The sequence below is a fragment of the Nilaparvata lugens genome, chromosome 2, assembly GCF_014356525.2.
Source record: "Nilaparvata lugens isolate BPH chromosome 2, ASM1435652v1, whole genome shotgun sequence".
NCBI classification, from domain to species: Eukaryota; Metazoa; Arthropoda; class Insecta; order Hemiptera; family Delphacidae; genus Nilaparvata; species Nilaparvata lugens.
In genome coordinates, this window is record NC_052505.1 from 65,120,898 (window position 1) to 65,141,507 (window position 20,610).

The 20,610-nt window shown below is 33.8% G+C and overlaps 1 protein-coding gene across 1 annotated transcript; it reads left to right on the forward strand.

The window, feature by feature from the left end:
* Nucleotides 1-1,339: 1,339 nt before the first annotated feature.
* LOC111047716 lies at nt 1,340-20,493 on the forward strand. The gene is made up of 15 exons (XM_039422470.1): nt 1,340-2,119; nt 3,205-3,427; nt 5,638-5,790; nt 5,946-5,999; nt 7,388-7,522; nt 8,865-9,011; nt 9,744-9,872; nt 11,230-11,420; nt 12,609-12,717; nt 13,459-13,704; nt 15,409-15,629; nt 16,152-16,315; nt 18,513-18,728; nt 19,261-19,366; nt 19,977-20,493. The coding sequence occupies exons 1-15, from the start codon at nt 1,631-1,633 to the stop codon at nt 20,121-20,123; spliced, it is 2,730 nt and encodes a 909-aa protein (XP_039278404.1). The 5' UTR covers nt 1,340-1,630; the 3' UTR covers nt 20,124-20,493.
* Nucleotides 20,494-20,610: the final 117 nt, after the last annotated feature.

The following is a 20,610-nucleotide window of genomic DNA, read 5'->3' on the forward strand; positions in this document are numbered from 1 at the left end:
ACTGCGTTACTTACAACCACAAGTAATTAATATGAGTCTCTATTATGAGCTCATAATGTGCATACAAACATTAATGTTGACTATATACAGCATTAAATTACATTGAGTTAAATACAAAGTATCACTGATTAATAAAAACAATTATTCCAATCTTGAAGTACCCTTTATTTTTTAAAAACTTTAAAATAGGGTCGTAACTAGTTCTTGAACTATTGTTTTTATTAATTTGTTAAAAAGTGGCCCATGTGAGTGAAGTGTTTTTATAAAGTATTACTGTTATACAAAGTTGTGAATAATGTTTATTCCAATGCCCTTTACCCATATTGTAAAGGTTTCACAGAATCAAGTGGTGAGTTCTACCTTCCACCCAGCTCACAGCTGTGGAAACTTGTGAACCAATAGGCAGAAAAATATTAGAAGAATCCATTCTCGGAATTGTATAGTATCGAAAAGTTGTGGCTCCAAGAATCGACAATGTGAAGACCCAAAGCGATTTCTCCTATTTCACAGTTATTTGCAAATCATTCCGGTTCGTTGCGGACGACTATTTTTCAACCAATCTGTCTGCAGCCTAAGAATACTAGGAAATCTGTTTTAGAATATGAAAGGATGGTGGTTTTCCAAAATTGTTCAATATTGGTTTTCTCAATCAATAAAGAAGAGTACCTACATTTCTCAATAGTATAAAAAGTTTGGCCTTTGAATTGATCAGAGAATGCGATACCTGATTAACGACAGATCCTTTAAAATTAAGTAGAGTCAGATTTGTAGAATTTTTATTTCCATTGAAGCTGTAATATTTCAAGGAAGGTTATTTGTGTTTTTTAACTCACTATCATTCCAAATCTGTCTTTCTGTTTATGATTCAATATAGTATTGAATCTAGAATTTAAAATGATTAAATAAATAAATATAAATTATTCCAACGAGTGATACAGTATTATATTTTAGATATTTTCTACTGAAATTGTATTACTATTCTACAATTAATTGGCTTTACTGCTAGGTAATGAACTCGATTTTCATATTTTTGAATTAGATATATGTGATTAATGTTTTTAGAGCAGCGGTAATATATTTATTATGTATATCATGTTCACACTACATAAGTACTTGTTTATGCTGTTATTGAATGATAAGAAAAAACAATTTCATTGTAGCTGGAGAATCTTCCACGTTTCTAATAATAATTTACTGTCTCATCCTAATTTTGCTCTTATCTTGTCATTAAATGCATGCCATGCTTCTGTTTCCTACCCACCATTGAAAGTCTTCTTTCGACCTCCGCACCAACATATGCCTCTCAGTGGACACACACACAAACACACTTGTACCGCAATATAGTTGTGTGTGCAATAGAGATGATGAAGATCATTTCGTTCGGACGGCTCCATCACAACATTATCATCATCGCAATCAAAACAACAACAAATGATGATGATTTGGTGGAGACGAAGGGTGGGAAAGATAGGGTATCAGAGGAGGGGGAGAAGATAAGGATGATGATGAGGGAGGGGAAGAAGAGATGCGGACGCTGCTATTCGAATTATAATTTTGGCTCGTCTATTCATTCCTCTCATAGGGCAGTTGTGTTGGATCAGTGGCTTAGCATGTGTTGTCAAGTTCCACTATGGAACAACACAAGAAGTCGTCTAGGAAGTGTTTGACTGTGGCAAAGTGTGAGAAACAGAAAAAAGGTGTCGTTAGTAGTAATTTAGGAGCCGACGTGAAACGGAAGAAGGACGGTGTCAAAGTGGTGACGGGAAGTGGACAAACTAGTGTTGGTGATTGGTCGAAAAGTAGTCGGATCGTGTACGGACTGATATTGTTAGTGTTCTGTTCGCAGTCGCTGGTGTCGCTGCATCTGTACAACTATGTGTTGCAAGTTGACGCGCGGTGCGCGGCCGGTGCACGTCCGGTGCGCGTGCGACGTGACAGTGGCGGCGCCGTGGCCGATAACACTGTGACGTCATCCGGCGTCCAGGGCGAAGCGGCGCATGCCGAGTTCTTCGATCCGAAACTGCGGCCGGAACTGGAGAAGAAAGACGGCAAGGATAATGCCACCAAGCCGGATCCGACTAACCCATGGGTTTGGCTCACGTCTTATTCCAGGATTCCGGTAAATATGATAGAATGATTTTTTCCTTTGAGGGTCTCCTTTCTGTAATCCATTTTGAAATAGTATAGGTTACATACGATATTTAATTTTATTGTAACTCGTGAAACTCGTAAAAGCGAATTAATGGTGTTATTTTAAAAATATTTTGTTTTCAACACAACCACACATTCCTTTGTCCATTGAAAAATGATCTTCAAGTTTGTTCAATGATTCATTAAATCACTTAAGTAGTTACTATTTTCATGTTGAAACAAGTAATTACAGCAATGTATATATTATATCTTCTAAAGTTGAGTACAATTCTCATTCTAATTTGTTTCATGCACCTTGTAATTTTTTCTCACTCAAATGTCCCTTTCTTCTAGTAACTTTCTTCCAACTTCCTCACAAGTTTAGCTTTCCGGTTGTCAATTTTCGATTTTATATTATTAGTTTTTTCTGGTAAATGTAATTTGTATTCCCATTGGCAATTCCCAGACAATATTCCTTTCCATTCTATTCAAAAGTAGTTCCAATTTTTCAGACAGAACGCTAACATTTGATATTGTGAGGGAATTACCCAACGATCTCTTAGTGTAATAATCAAGTAATAAGTTCAATCCTATCATGTCTGTTAGTAGAATCGTATAAAAAGGATTTTAGGTTTCCAAACCTTCAAACAAAATACTGTATCAGAATTCATTGAAAATTAATATTATATCTTACTTGAGAATGGTCTTTTCATTAAACATATTCTTTATAAGAAAGACTAAGGCCCGGTTGTACAAAAGCCTGTTACATCTTAATAATGATTAAATTCACGAGAACCAATCAGAGAAGGCTTTTCTGATTGGTTCTCGTGGCATTTAATCGGGATTGGCTTTTGTGCAACTGGGTGTAATATAGGTTATAATTGTTGATTGCATTTTTTAAGGTTAAAATATTTATAATTTTGTTAGGTTAATTAGTCTCTCTCTGTAATACTCTCAAGATGAATAAATTTGTTGCTAAAAATGAAAGCAGAGAAAACTGATTACAAGTATACGTTATCTTTACTCTATGATGATAGTATCAGTGAATGAATAAGTGATAATTTTTGGTTTCAGCTGATCGCTATCCAAGGCTTCTGCCAGGCGTCACGTGAATACTGTTCGCCAGGTCCGACCGGCCCCCCTGGCCCCCCCGGTCTGCCCGGGCTAAGGGGCGCGCCCGGCGTCAAGGGCGAACCAGGCGAGAGGGGGCACACGGGTGATGCGGGACCCCGGGGGTCCACTGGAGAGCCGGGAGTGCCCGGGGCAAGGGGGCTCAGAGGTCATCCGGGACCGCCAGGTTAGAGAAAACTGACATAGAAATTGTTGAACTATAATGGCTAAAAACTGTTACAAATACTGTAATATTACATTTTTCTTGATTAAAATCGAATCTTCAATTCGATATTCAAAATATAAATAAAACTTGATAGCAAATATCGATGTAATCTAATCGATATGCGGACTCAACATTCTACCGGGAATTTATCAGATGCACTAATGTTGAATAACTCACTATGATAAAGTTCTTTTTCTGAATAAACACATAATTCTAAACAACATAAAGGTTAAATTAAACTTTCAAAACAGTTTTAAAATAAAGTTTTATTGAAAATAATAGATATAATATTTGTAAACTTGTATTCTTTATTAGTTGGCAATTGATGACGTATCTATGTATCGCTTTGGAGCTTTAGGCGTTTACTTTAGGTGTTTCTCTCAGGCGTCTCTTACAAAATGGTAAAAGGCTTGGCTAATGGTGGAGGTGTTTATGTCCTGTTGAGAATTTTCTAAATAATTGAAATTTAAGATGTTTTGTTTGAGATCTGAATGTTTTTATAAAGTTTATTGATGCTATTGAACATATGTGAAGTGTAGATTTAAAATTTTTCTTTTCAATTTGTGTTAAATATTTCGTCTAATTTTGAAAGCCATAAACCTGTCTTAAAACCTGTAAATAAAAGATAAGTACTCTTAGGCCTGGTTGCACAACAGCCGGTTAAATTTTAATCGTGATTAATTTCACGAGAACCAATCAGAGAAGGCGTTTTTGAAGAGACGGCTTCTCTGATTGGTTCTCCTGGAATTAATCACGGTTAAAATTTAACCGGCTGTTGTGCAACCGGCAATTAGATTGTAAGTTTTATATTTTGATCTAGATTTGAAACAATAATTTCTGAGTTCTGAGAAAGCTTTTGAATCTATTTTTGATGAACGTATCAAACATATTTGTAACCTGAATAATGTTCAATCTATGATCAGTCCATGTATGATTATTTATTCTGGTGTAAACTGTAATTTACAGTTAGAATCATTTGAAAATTATAATTTGATTTGCTCTGAACTGGACTTCTTATTCATAAGCATTAAATCCATTCATGATTTATCAAGATGTTAGTATAACTGGAACCGATGTCTTTCCTTGGGTGATAGGTGAAAGCTATCAAAACTATTTGGATAAAATTGGTAGCATGGTAGCACGTCAATACTCAGGTTATCTATTAAAAAAAATATATGTTTTTCATGAATTAATTGCCAATAACTAAGGAATAAATGTTGGGGACAATCTCAAGTATCCTTTTCATCCTTCATGGGTATTCGTGTATCTACATTTATGGTTTTTTGTGGGTTGGGAACCCTCTACAGGAATGTCTCACCTAGCCTAAATAACTCTATAATTGAAGCATTTATTCGGCCTCACGACTGTTTATACTTGAACCAGGAGCGACAGTAGTCTATCCGAGATAACGGGATGAAAACGTGACCTGGCTGAAAACTTTTGTTATATCTGGGATCAACCCCGGGGCTACAGTATTGTCGGAATTCTAACTTATTATGATGTTAACTATTTTTAGTTAAGAAAAACTTTTAATTTAATTGACAATGAATTATTTCCTTCTAATCTGCCTGAATATTTCCAACGTTTTTAAAATTAATGAAATGTGAGACTTCAAGTCTGAGTTTCGTATTTATGAAAGTCATTTGTTTTTTTGTTTTTTTTTGAGAGGAAATCTCTTGCTTCGTAATATTATTGGTAAGTGTTACTTTTAATTTTAAGGGCCGCTTAATCAGTTAATAGACAATTTTCCGATCAATGACAGTCAAGTATGACTTCTAAATATCTTACTTGAATTAGTCATTTTGGGTTGTCAACCAAAATTCGGTTATCAAAAATCATGAATAATTGAAATACTCACAAACATTAGCTTGGAATTAATAATGTTACAAAACATTATTCTAATATGGCAGCTTTTTTATTATTAAAATATATAATGGTTGACATGACCGATATTGTCATTGTCAGTGGTTGACATGAGCTTTAATTGTTTCGTTTTATCACACTTTTTGTTTCTATATATTCGTTGAATACCGATTATCAAATAAATGAAACTACTACTAGTCGTGGAATGAATCATATTTTCTATAAACTCATTCATAAACTATGTAACATGTATCATGTATCCATGTGCCTGGAAGAAGACGCTGAATTGGTGTGAATGGTGATTTCAGGCGCCAAAGGCTTGGACGGCAGAAACGGAGTGCCGGGTGAGCCTGGTTTGGATGGTATCCCGGGGAGGAACGGTCTGGACGGAGTGCCAGGCAACAATGGCGGTCCAGGCAAGGATGGCCGAAATGGTCGAGACGGCAAGGATGGCACTGATGGTAATTTTGATTACATTATTGTTCCTCAAAATATTATTATCGAAATTATCTATTTTCTACAGATATCAAAAACAAGTAACAAATAATCACATCATTGACCCTAGTTTCCATTCAATGCTCCATGATGCGAAATAATTATTATTTTCAAATTTCAGGTACACCCGGCAGTATTGGGCCCATTGGACCTGCTGGGCCTCAAGGACCAAGAGGTAGGTTTCACTTAACAAACAATTTAATACTGGTTCTAGGTAATAAATAACATTTATTCATTTATCCTTTGAATCATAATTTATAAGGGATGCAGGAGGCAAAGCTAAAAATTTCATTTGTTCTGGTTGGCTTATATTTTGAAAATACACCTTCCCTTTTCCTTTTATCACAATTATTAACTTCGTTTTTTCTCAAATTTATTGTTGTAATGTAAAAAATACTCCATAAAAGGTGATGCATGTATTATTTATTCAAGGCTATTTCAGCCCTGAAGCATAATTTTTATAAGTATATTTTTTCAATTCCTCCTTAATTTCATTTAAAAAAATTAACTTTCTAATTTATTATTATCCTTATTAATAGAATATTAATATTTATCTACTAATTTCATAATTTTGTTTGTACTATAAATTTTTACTAATTTCAATATAAAAAACTTTGACCCTATATCACTGGATGAAGTTTGTAAATAGTAATTATAACAGGCAACAAGCAACTAATAGCTTATACCCCAACACATATAATTTATAGTGGGGTGTATATTTATTCATTAAATTATATTTACCTATTAAGAAATAATTTAATGCAAAAAACTCCATTGTTTTAATTGTTATAGTATTCTAATTTGTATTGTAAATTGTTTTTGATGAATAAATTTTGATTTGATTAAAAATTATACTAGCTGAATGCCTAATATTCCGGCTTCTTAATTGAAGTAAACCTATGGAAATTCTATATCGCATCAAATTCACCTATAGAAATTCCATATCGCATCAAATTCGCATCAAAATTCATTTTTAGGTAAAATACATGATAAATCAAAATACATAATAGGTGACCGAAGATTCTTATCGGTCACATAAGTCAATGATAGTATTGATTATTTACTCCACCTTAATATTCCATTTGGCTGATGAATTTCGGTCGGATTGAAATTTTCCCTAATCGAAATAATATTTTATAATTACCTTTAAAGTTGCACAGTCTATAATTTTTTTCTATTTTCTGAAAAGTTTAATTTTTATTATATTACAGAGCTCCTAAGAATCTTCAACATTTTTTTTTTTTAAAAACTTTCAATTTATTATAATTGTTTAAAGTATTTCCGCACACTGAGTATTGGATTCTTGAAATATAATTTATTCATATATTCGTGCATATTGTTATCACTCATGATATTGGAAGGGGGAGAGTTTAATACTCTTCTACCAAATCCAGATTAATATCAGTTTGAAATGAGGTTGCATAATTTTTAATGTTCTCTTCAAGTTCTATTCAATATTATCATCGATGTTCTTGAGAGGTTCTATTGTATTCCACAAATTCTTGGATTATTTATTAATTCCCATTCCTCTTTCTGAGAATCCATTCATTTTTAAATTTCCAGGAATGCCTGGTCCGCGCGGTAAGCCGGGAAAACCAGGAACCAACGGAAATCCAGGAAATCCTGGAGTTGGAGCTTGGCAGGTGATGGTGAATGGAACGAAGACGTCAGAACTGCTTGTTCCTCCATCCATAGTAGGTAATATACTGTTCAAATCAATGCTAATTGTTTTGAAGATGTTCATAATAATCATTTATTAAGAAAATAAATTTAATAATCAGCCTACAGTGTTTTTTGAAAACAAATTAAAAAATATATTTATTACTAAACAAATAAATGAATAAGTTGAATGAAGATAAAGCGTAGCTTACATCTATTATCCTTAGTAGAATATTAATATTTATCTACTAATTTCATAATTTTGTTTGTATTATAAATTTTTACTAATTTTATTATAAAAAACTTTAATCCTATATCAGTGAATGAAGTTTGTAAATAGTAATTATAACACGCAATAAACAACTAATTACTTATACCCCAACACATATAATTTTTAGTGGGGTGTATATTTATTCATTGAAGTTATCATTTATTCATTGTTGAAAAACCGCTGATTTATGTAGTTACATTACAATAATATATATTATCAATATTCTAATGTTCCATTCAATCTTCATTGTAATTAATAAGTTTTCATAATATGTGAAATTTGTTGCATAATTAGCTGTTGTACTGTAATTTATTGTAGATTCGTGTATAGACCAGAATGTATTGTGACTTACTTGTGTGACTATTCAATATTGGATTTGTTTTTTGGAAGTTTATCTCATTTCATTTCGGATTAAAATAATCCTCCAACTCATCGATGGGCTTTTCGGCTGTACTGAACTCGCTGGTTTGTGATTCTTAAATCCTAACCATTCTCATAGACAAAAATTATATCCATAAAGTCATTTAAGTGATACAATTCATAGTAAAATATTTTATAACTTACTAGGATTATTCGTGGCATTTAATAGAATGAATTCCAGGAAACTAAACTATTCACCTGATCCATCATAGGTTTTCATGTGACCAATGGAGCGGTGTTTGTGAAAAATGACCAGTAGAATACTCTATTCTAATATGATATATCAATATGATTAATATGTAACAGTAAAAAACAAGATGTTGTATTGAAATTCTAATACTCTTTATTTTTTTAATAATCTTAATCTGAATAGGTAATATAAGAAGCAAGAAATTGAACTCTCTGTAAAAGACAAATATATCTTCATGCTTTTGTGTACTGAAATAACGTAACTAAATGCCTCAAATTAATTTTTTTCAAATCATGATGATTAAGCTTAGACATTTTTTATTACCTATTAATTGTACCTTTACATGCCTACTGGAAATAACTGTCTGTATTAGACAAACTCATCTTTTTGTAAGTTACTAGGTGCCTGAAATTCATATTTTTCAATGGATATAATTTTCACAATGGAATGCACTTTTTCCTATTGAACTGAGACTGAGCCAAGTGTTGATGTGTTGACAGGGTCAGGTGCTATATTCGCAGTTGGTCCAATAGCCGTGCACGAAGGCGAGAACATCAGGCTTCGTTGTGCGGCCACAGGCACACCGCGACCAACCGTCCAATGGCAGAAGATAGATTCGTCCACATTTCCAATGGGGCCATGGCAAGGTTGCTTATTCATTATTTTGTAGACTTAGTAAATATTACTCTACAAGGTTTGCATTTAATGAATAGTTTGTATACTGATGCAAACTTTACAACCTACATACAATTTTGTATACAGACTATTTGATCGATTGTATACATTGTATGTAGAGCAGATTTTACAATAAGGTTTGCATTGAATGTATAGTCTATAGTTTGTGATCTCTAATGTTAATATTTACTTGCTCAATTTATTTTAGGAGTCGAACTTCAAAATTTGAGTTTGAAGGGGAAATCTACATCATTCAGTGTGAACAAAACTTTATGAAACTGTTCGTTCGACTAATGTAAGATTCACTTCAAACTGACAGCATTCTTTATAACATAACTCCAATGTTTCCCATTCAAAATCCTGACAATTTTAAAGTGAATATCACTATAGAAAATTTAAAAATGAATAAATGTGACATTGTTGCGTTTCAATAACAACATGCTACTTGAATTGGTCATTCAAAGCGGCTATGAAATGCCGTAGCCCAACTATTTTTTTCTTCTGATTACGATCATGTTATGTATTCAGCATTGAAACTCAAGTTCTGTATTATAAAACGATATCCAACTAAAAGTAATGTGTTTCTGATTGCTTATGATTTGCAAGAATATGTCCACCTTGTCTTAATAAATGAAAATCTTTTCATTCTTATACCGACATGCAGTCGAGTATGTGAAATAATTAATTTTTGAATTTGTTAACAGAATTTTCTGTTACTGGACACATTTTGAACTTGACCCATGTGAACAGAGACCATATGGGCACGTACACGTGCATAGCTGACAACGGCATTCCTCCGCCGACCAATCACACATTCGATTTGGAAGTGCACTGTAAGTTCAAGCAATCTCAATGTTTTACAACATTATACGATACTATTCTTTACAATCTTTTTTAGTATCAATTTACCATGTTTACGATTGTACAATACTTATATCTTTTGTAAGATCAGTTTACAAAACATTCAAGCTTAGAATAAGATATTATTTCAATTTATATAGTAGGTTACATGTTCTAAACATGTACTTGCTGACTGTACAATTGGTAATAATATCAGAGTAATTATTTTATTGCTCTCTATATTATATTAGACTTGGGGCCATAATTGCACAAGCCACGTTCTACGCTAATCTAGTCTTACATGAAACTATTTTCTCATTAATTATAATGGGTTATAGGTGTAGATCCAGGTCGGATTAAACTGAGATGGTGCATACGGCTCTTAGAACATATTCTACTTCAAGGTTCTTATTAAATATATACAGGGTGTCTGATAAGTCACTCCCTATTTTTATGCAACTATATTTTCTTTATTTATGAACCAATTTTGTTAGAAGTACATTTGTTAGATAGAGCACTCCTTTAGGTTGTGTTTAACGCCAATTTTCATTTGTTTCAGTTTAGAAATGCCCCCTCTCTTGACTGTGGAAGAAAGAGTCAAAATAGCAGCTGATTATGAGGTCTGATGGTCTGTGGTGCGAGTACAAAGGTGGTGGAGTGCTGAAAGAGGGATCCATTCAACACTGGATGCAAAACTGTTAAAAATTGCCATTCCAAATTACTAACAACAGGGAGTGTTGCAGATGCAAGACGATCAGGAAGACCATCAACGTCAAGGACAGCAGAGAATGTTTACAGAGTTCGTGAAATGTTCATGAGGAGCCCTAAGAAATCAATGCATCAAGGATCTCGTGAAAGTGGTCTTTCACGTTACACTGTTGCAACGATTCTTGTTTGATGATGCAAAGATCTCAGTTTTAAACCATGGAAGCCATGAGATCTGCTGTCCTTGACGTTGATGGTCTTCCTGATCGTCTTGCATCTGCGACACTCCCTGTTGTTAGTAATTTGGAATGGCAATTTTTAACAGTTTCTGCATCCAGTGTTTCATGGATCCCTCTTTCAGCACTCCACCACCTTTGTACTCGCACCACAGATCATCAGACCTCATAACGAGCGGCTATTTTGACTCTTTCTTCCACAGTCAAGAGAGGGGGCATTTCTAAACTGAAACAAATAGAAATTGGTGTTAAACACAACCTCAAGGAGTGCTCTATCTAACAAATGTAGTTCTAACAAAATTGCTTCATAAATAAAGAAATAATAGCTGTATAAAATACGGAGTGACTTATCAGACACTCTGTAGTTTATGAGCCCTACTTGTATAATTTTGGTTTGTTTAAATGATAGTTCCGCCACTGATCCGCATACCGCCGCAAATGCAGCAGATTGGGGCCATGAACGGGTCGACTGCCAGACTGCAGTGTGACGTGGAGGCTTATCCAGAGGCGGTGCGCTACTGGGAGAGAAACGATGGCAAACTACTGGAAAACAGCGACAAGTACCGCATTGGAACCATCGAGGGCGATAGAAAGTATAAGGTTGGTCACACTTCGTTTGGGAATGCCCATGCTTACATTTTACTTGTTTATCGTGATAGGAGGGCATTCCTGTAACGCTCTAGAGGAAAGTAATTGTTCATCAGCATTTGGGTGAAACCATAGTTGAGCGACGAAGGTTGATTGAAGCTCCCACCTAAAACTGTAGGTTAATTAATTTCTCATTATCCTCCGCCTCATTACCTACAGACAAGCCTAGAGCTCATGTGGGCATCACCTTCAGCAAAAATTATTTTCCTATTAATTTTACGCGTCAACAAGCTAGCTTCTAAGAATCTTGAATATCCATTCCCAATTCATTTACCTGGAGGGTGGATAAGAGGATGAGAGGATATTGGGAAGATCTTTCATCTCCCTGGATGATAGATAAGAGGCATGTTTGTCAAACCTACTACATTCTTTGACATTATGAACTTTGGAACACTTTGAGAGTTTTCATATTATTCTATTATTGGTTCTCTATAATTATGTCTATAAATAAAATGAATATAATCTATATAAAATAATACATTTTAATTTTAAGAGCACTGCTCTCAATTAACAATAGTAGTCATCATGGTTCCTTGCAAACTGAAGCGTTAAGCCTCTTGACTCACTGCTCCGCTATGAACATCGAGCTTCGGCGCTCGAAATGCTCAAACTTCAATCTCCGTTTCACTCTACTGTCGCCGCTCCACTTTTTTTCTCTGTATTGCAAACGAACTGTTACAAAGAGTTGGTTTTAGCTTCTTTTTTTCATAATATGCCAATTCAAACAAATCATTGGAGTATATATTTTTCTGTTTCTAGTTCATCTCATTTTGTTGAGATTTATAGTTTTTCCATCTGTTTCACTAGTAATTGTTCCATTATTATTTAATTGCAAGTTCAACTATCCAAATTCTCCAATGACAAGTGATATCTTATTCATTCAATAAATTAAGTTTTATAAAATTAATAATTGATAAAAAAATTAAAATTAAATTTTCTAAATTGAACTTTTCTTTCTTTATTTTCTGGTCTACCTAATTTATTTCTTAGTCTAATAGCTAATGGAGTAAAAATCTATTGAACTGAAAAGTTGATTTAGCAACAGCTTAATCTATAATCCATTTTTATGTTTCTTATTAATAAAATAATGGAAATCGTCAGGATACGAAAACTATTGTTACATTTTTGTTTTTTTTTCAGTTCAGAATGCAATTGAACATAACAAGGATTAATCCATCCGACTACGGAACCTACTATTGTACAGTGAAAAACGAACTGGGTCACACCAGAGGTGAAATCACTGTTTCAGGTTTGTGCTCATATCATTCACCTATTCCTATTATAAATACTGCAACACTCCCCATTCAACCTTTACTGACAGCATGAAGTGAATCTCACTACTTTAGTGGGCAATGGATGCACTACAAGGCATTGCATAGCACACAACGTACTCTTCAACTGATGTGTTTAAAGCTGAACCCAACTGTGATAAAATGTGATTTGTCTTGAATTGTTTGTAAGCATCTTTGTATAAATTATTTTTCTTATTCATTTTCTCAATCACTAAGCTCTTTTGTGATTTTTCCATTAATCAAATTAATTTCATTTAATTAGAAAAAAACAAATTGACAATAGCCTAGTGTGCAGAGCAAACAATACAAATACAACAAACTACATTTGAATATAATACATAGACCTACTTAAAATCAAGTACTAAATTCTACTCTCTGCACAATAAGGTAATCTGCAAAAGTACTAATCACGTCACCATTCTAAAAGGATGATTAGGGCTTCTTTAGACCTATCAAATCTCCGTTGGCTCCAGATTAATCAGCCTTCAAACAGGCTATGATGACTATAATATAGGTATCTTGTTAGCAACCACCAATAGATTGAGTCATATAGGTTTGTAAGAATCACTTCAAACTGCAGTATCAGCATTCCTTGTAAATAACCTTGTAATAAGTCCGATTTTGATGTGAATGTGACTGTAGTTGAATGAGGAAGAATGTATGTTTATAATTGGTTTGTTTGTGGTTGGAATTGGTAGACCTGCTGGTGCCGCCGACGACCGACGAGAAGGTGTTCGGTCGCCGACCCCCGCCCCACGTGAGCCTGGAGCAGCTTTGCCCCGAGCCAGAGTCATGTCCGCAGTGCCCCGACGCCACCGGCGGCAAGGACCTGCGATGCAAGGAGGGCGTCTACTCGCTGTACAACCTGCTCGGCCACAAGGACCTCGAGGTGCATCCTCTGCACTCCAACACCACCTACCTCGGCCTCTCCAACCGCACTCTTGGTTAGTAAACACTCGTTTCCACGATTACTGTTCTAGTAGAGTCCTGCTTACCAGTGAATTTATGCCGCCCTGCTGGCGAGAAAGGAAATACCAATGGTTTTAAAATTGGAGAGAGAGATTGATTGATTATATACCTTTATTTAAGGGCGGAATTAGGACTCCAGGTCTGCACAACCCTAAACACAAGAAAAAGATTGATTTTATATAATATGAAAAAAGAAATTTGGAATACTATAAGTTAGTTAATATTGTTATGCATCTACATAAATTGGCCGAGCTTTGAACATATCAATGTCTATTCTTTGGAAAGATAAGACTAAATATTCTTATATTTTGATTATTTTTGGTAGAGTAACTCTACCAAAGAGAGAGATTGATTGATTGATTAATTGCCTTTATTAGGGCGGAGTTAGGACTCCTGGTCCTCTCTACACACAACCCTTTACAATAAGAAAAAATTACATAAATAGATTACTCAATAGATTACAAAAATAATTGATTACATATTATTTAATAGGATTACATAAGATTAATAATAGAAATAAATAAAATTCTTAATAAAAATACAATCACATATAATAAAAGAGAATCTTAAACTCAATTTATTAATACAATTGGAAAACAATATTTTAATAGAATATTTCACTTGATAAATCCTATAAGAGAACCTATAAGAAATTATGATGATCTAAAAAAGTTGTCATTCACTCACACACGCACACAAAACACCCTACAAATAAATATTTCACAAAGTATGAAAAAAATTATAAAAGTATGAAAAAAGAGAGAGAGAGAGAGAGAAAGATGTGTGAAAACTTTCTCAAGAACCAATTGTACTCTCTTTCTTGTCGGTTCTTAAGAACCGTTGTTTCTTATGAGAGTGTTCACATATTGATAGTCAGCAAATGTATGAACATTCCCATAAGTGCCATTGGTATTCCAACAGAGCAGAAATTCTTTGCAAAGCAGGTCTTTCGGTTTTTTAGCTTCATATAGAGAGCAATCTTGTGATAGCAAAGCAAACGTGAGTTGATCATTCCCAACATTCAAAATTGAATGTATTTAACTTGTAAAGTGAATAGATTTGCTTCTCCTATAGTGGGCTACTCTATTATTTCCAACCTTCTTATAAATATAAATCAATAAGTTATGTTTGATATTACTGTATCTTCAAGTTATACTGTAAGTTATTAGTGAATCTGTAGGATTTTCTTCATATTATTAGTTTTATTCATTCATTTGCTTTTTTGAACAGGCTTGGTTTTATCAATCAACTTCAAATTTTCAACTCATATTCTTTGAACCAATATAGGATTGAATTCGTTGGATAGCAAGATCGACAACTAACTCTTTCATCCTTTATAGGATGAGAAAAGATGCATGATCATTCACTGTATATTATGTATGCTATAGAAGAATGAAATAGAATTTTATTGATAATATTGTCACTAGGCTATCGCTCATTCTAGAATAGCTATATTTTATTGCTATGAATAGAATCAATAATCACAAGAGGAGAAAAATCATATGAAAGTTATATGGAGTGTTGTAAATCGATTCGAACCGGAGATTTCAATAGAACAGCTAACAGAATATAAGTGGCATTTTGAGCGATTCATTCAGGTCATTAGTATTAGCATTATATCATAATTTGAGAATGAAATAACATCATTTATTCATTTATTAGTTAATTTGCTCTAACAGACTGTCAAGTGTATGCTGTCGGCAAGCCGGTCTATCTGCGACACACAAATGAAACGTTTGGCAGCTGGATGAGAGATTCGTGTGCTCGAAACGACCTGAGCCTGGAGAAGTACTGGATGACCAGCGACAGAAACAACTCTTACCTCTTCGAATATGCCAACAAATCAGTTTACAGGAAAGGCACTCCAACGAGGGAGTATCGCTTGGATTATCCTTTTGCTGTAAGTTACTACTGAAAATCCTTCAATCATATTTATCTGTCAAGAATTACCATCATTCTATAGTTATTTCAAATGAACAAACAAATATTAAAATAATATATTCCCAATCAAATAAATGTACAGTATTCGGGATTTTCTATGATCATAGCTCTATTTATTAAAAACTAAAAATGTTCATGTTTATGGCATCAGAAATGTGTTTGTTGTAGTCTACTTTTTCTTAGATATCCACTTATTTTGTGTTATTGAATGGATATGAACTATGAATTCCACCTCCTTATTACTCTACCAAGTTCACTGGAATTAGCAACAGCCATCCATTTCAATAATCACGGAGAGACTCCATAATATGAATGTGAGCTCTTTGTACTTTGTACTTTTAGGTACACACTTTAGGTATTTGTAGTATGTGAGTTGTGTACTTTAGGGGAAACAGCCACATAATATACAACGGCACATTTTTGTGTACTTTAGGGAAACAGCCATATAATCTACAATGGAATATTTTTTGGTGTACTTTAGGGAAACAGCCATATAATCTACAACGGCACATTCATCTACAACCAGCTGGACCGCCCAACCATTGTGCAGTATGACCTGGCGACGGGTGCATCGCAGACTCTGGATGTCAGTGACGCCACCTCGCCCAATGGCTCCATGACGCATCTATACAAGACCGACTACAGGTTAGTACACTTTACGAATTTTTATACTTTTCGCATCATTTTGTACCGAACTCTTGTCCAATGTTTACTGTCCAGTGTAACAAAGCTGCAGGCTGCTTACTTATAGCTATTTTTTGTGAAATCAACGGTTTTTTGGTTATTTAAGTAGTAAAATTTTACGGGCGCCATTTTGTTTTATGAATTTAAAAAAATTGACATTCTTTGTATCTTAGACAGGTTGTCGTAAATGTTCGTGCAAAGTTTCACTTCCGTATGTTCAGCCATTATTTAGAAAAAATGTAGTAAGGAATGGAAAAAAAGGCGGCTGTATGAGTAACTAAGGACTTTGACACATTGAAAATTATATTTAGATATGTTTCTTACCCGGGAATAACGCCCTAGAATATTGGTAAGAAGTTCAGAAATACCTGAGATTGACTTTAAACAGTCGGCATTACTTAAAAATAACTCCATTCAACCAATTCTAACAATTTAAAGTGAATAACACTATAATGTATGTAAACGTAGGTCACCAATACTGATGTTAGATTTTTTATTTATCACTAGCTGTCCCGGCGAACTTCGTACCGCCAAATAGTTTATGTATCTCATGACAAACTTTTAGCTGGATTTACATCTGAGGAGGCGAGATGCGGCATTTCGCATCCAGGTGCTTCTTGCTTATTGGTTTGAATGGAAGCACTCAGAAACACACACTGAATCGGGCATGGCGTGGAACGGTTTGATAAGGCAATCTCCATAAGATCAAGACTTGGAAAACTAAAACTAACTCAAAAATTATCACCAAGCCGCGCCTCCTCAGTTGTACCTCCTAGCCTTAGCTTAATCTGATGCATCACTATATTTTTATGAAAATTATCCAACAATCATTATTCAAATTCATATCTCAATATGGAATGGACTTCCTATGTGCTTAGTTAGTTGTGCAGAATTTTGTATTTTTTAATTACTTATTATTTGGAAAGTGATTCTATTCTCCTCGAACATTTAGTATATAAATTTTATATCAGTAAAGTATCGAATAAAAATTGGATAGGAAAAGTCGATGTATTAATGATTGTAATGTGCTCATAGTTGCTGATTCAAGTGCTGACCCAACAGATGTTGTTGTATCTTATATATTATTAATAGTTTTTTCAAAAAAAAAGTTATTTCAAAAACAATTGTTTTTTTTATTTGGGGCGTTTAGAATAAAATACATGGGTGGTTATGGAGCAGAGCAGCACACACTCTTGTCCACTATCTTCTACCGACGGCTGCTGTATGACGCAATGATTATACCAGCTGATTTTTATTTCTGTGTGTGGCCAGCTCACAAATCTTCTCCCATAAGGATTACATGTAAACTTTGAAGGACCGTAGTCGGATAATAAATTTGGTAGGCCATAAACCTGGTCCGGAACATAACGAACACAACTAAAAAAATCATAAAATTCAGTGCACAAATAAAAAAGTTATTGAATTTCAAAATTTGAGGCTCCATATTTATTTATATAGATTTGTTATAATTAATAGTAGTTGACGATTTACTTTTGTTGTATTCATTATGAAGAAATACCACCATGTCTATAAAATTCAATTATTGTTCAAATACTGTTATTCTTTTGATAGGTATTTTAATAATCTTTTGGTTTGCTCTTTCTGGATTAGTTTTTGTTCGTGATTCTGTTATCTTGTATATACATGAATTTAATAGTCCAAAAAGAAATTTGTGGTGTTCTAAACAACAAATTATATTGTACTGATACATTCAAATTCAAATTTATTTCTACACAGAACAAAATAAGATGTAATATGAATACAAACTAAAAATTACAAATTCTTAAAATACTATAGATAGTAAATCGTTTAACATTTCAATATCCCACGTTACTCCATTTGATATCAAGTTAATAATTATGCATGATGGGCTATATTCTTGTTAAGTAATTAGTTGTTGTAATTCTATATGGTAGTTTTTTGTTATTATTATTAGTTTTTAATTGTTGCTATTTCAAACTTTAAATTGATAAGGCAAAATCAGGGACGAAAACGCAACAAGTTGGAGCACACCCTTATCAGAAAGGAAACCATGGACCTATTTTTAATCGAGACTTACAGATCAAACAAGTTTGATCTAGGGATTCTGATTTCATTGGATTTTTTTATTGGTTGAGGTTTGATTGATTAATTGATACTGATTAATGGATTGCTACAGCAACATGGATTTCGCGGTGGACGACAACGGGCTGTGGGTGATCTATGGCCTGCCGCTGTCCAACAACACGGCCGTGCTGAAGCTGGACCCGACCAGTCTGGGCGTGCAGTTCGCCTGGAACATCAGCCTCAAGCACCAGAAGGCCGGCGAAATGTTCATCGTTTGCGGAGTGCTCTATGTCGTCGACAGTGTCACTGAGCGCACCACTAATATCAGGTCAGACAATTGTCAGGATAAGACTCACATGTACGAAATAATTGATATCGAAAACTAACGTTATATTTTCCTCCAACATCATTCTTCACTTTATTCTTATGTTTTAAACCCCCTTACACAATAATCAATTTGTGCATTGTGTTGTTCTGCTTGTCCTTGTTCTGTTCAGATTTATTTGAGTCGAGATTTTTGTGTTGATTGAAGTTTTGCAGGTTGAGAAATAGGCCTAGCCTATATTGGATGTGTTAAGTTCTTATGAATTGAATTGTGTCAAGCTGTTTGTATAGGCTAGTGTTGATCTGAGTTGGATCGAATTGTCTTGTATGGTTTATGTTTCAGTGCTGTTGATAGCTTTTAGAATTTTTACAACCACATTAAATTCAAAAACTGAATTTTACAGATTAATAGTATAATCTCTCTTTTCTTGCTTGACGATTTAATTTATTATAAATTTGATAATCCATTCTACTTTGTATAGTTTGCTTGTGAATTTTTATCGTCGTTATTTGTAATTCTCAATCTATTATTACAGATTTGCTCTCGATTTGTACAAAAACCTTCTTCTGGATGATGTAAATATTCCATTCACCAATCCATTCAGAAACACAACCATGATAGGCTACAACCATAAAAACAAGGTACTTTCCTTTATTATAGGCTACAATTATAAGAAAAACATTTTATTGATAAATGCATTCGATTAGAATATGTATTTGTATAAAATTGTTGAAGTTTCAAAAGTGCAATAATAACAAATATGTTTTCAATTGTTACTCATGATACATTTTATTTTATCTACTTCTGTTAACGTTTTCAAATTGGTGAAATTTCACAAAATTCACGTTCAATTTAACCTAATTTAGTTTGTGCTTCAAAGCATCCCAGTCCGCTGGTGTGTTCAGTGGAGTCTCGCTAGTGTCCCAGCCTGGTGACCTAATATAATACGGCCTAAACTTGAATAATAAGATCTTTGTCGCAATATTAAAGTCAGTATTCTGTATTCATTATATTTATCAATCATGGAAATATTATATAATTGGGAATATCATGTATTGATTAGGAAAATAGCACATTGCTTTTTTGGTCTGTTCCATAGTTCTCGTCCAATGACTAGTTACCATAGAATTACCATAGAACATACCTCAGAATAGATGGAATGTCTCAGCCAAACCTTTTTAATACTACATTATTATATCTTGTGCCGTAACATACGTACCATAGTGTGACAGCAATTTGTTTGTATTTCAGGAGCTTTTCACCTGGGATAGAGGCAATCAACTCACTTATCCAATCAGATATCACGAAATAGGTTACAATATATCCAAAGAGGAGAAGGGGGAACCGGAGGCGAATCCTCTTGTACAGACAGGATTTGAAATATACGACAGTTATTAGAACAAAATAAATTATGGAAAGACAACTCCAATTCTCTTCTACGTTCTTTATCTATTAGTTAGTCCTTGTGTCCTTCTCGGTTCTCTTTCTCTTGATACAATTCCATCTCTTCTTCTATTCACTTATTTTTTCTTTTATTCAATGATTTTCTTCTTTCTCCTATTCTACACCCACAATTCCTCCAAGTACTTTCCTTAATTCTTGCAGGGTATGCCTGTGACTATTTTTTTTCTATTCAATAGTTGAGTAAACACTCAACACATATATTATTATTAAGAAGTTGTATATAGGTATGATATTTTGATAGTTTATGACATTGTAATAATATATTGTTTACAAAATAAACCAATAAAACCTAGTGTCATATGTTTTTTAATTTGAAATTATTCAATCGAATTTACTCAATACTATTATCAGTTTTTATTGAGAGACTATGATAAATCTGAGATTTTTGTTGGGCGAAATCTAATAGACTAGGTTAGAGACT

What these genes read in the sequence shown, in the direction of transcription:
- LOC111047716 (XM_039422470.1), top strand. Translation starts at nt 1,631, where the DNA reads ATGGAACAACACAAGAAGTCGTCTAGGAAGTGTTTGACTGTGGCAAAG. An exon ending in AGGGCGATAGAAAGTATAAG is followed by an intron (nt 11,421 to 12,608) that starts GTTGGTCACACT and finishes TTTTTTTTTCAG; the next exon opens with TTCAGAATGCAATTGAACAT. An exon ending in GAGCGCACCACTAATATCAG is followed by an intron (nt 18,729 to 19,260) that starts GTCAGACAATTG and finishes CTATTATTACAG; the next exon opens with ATTTGCTCTCGATTTGTACA.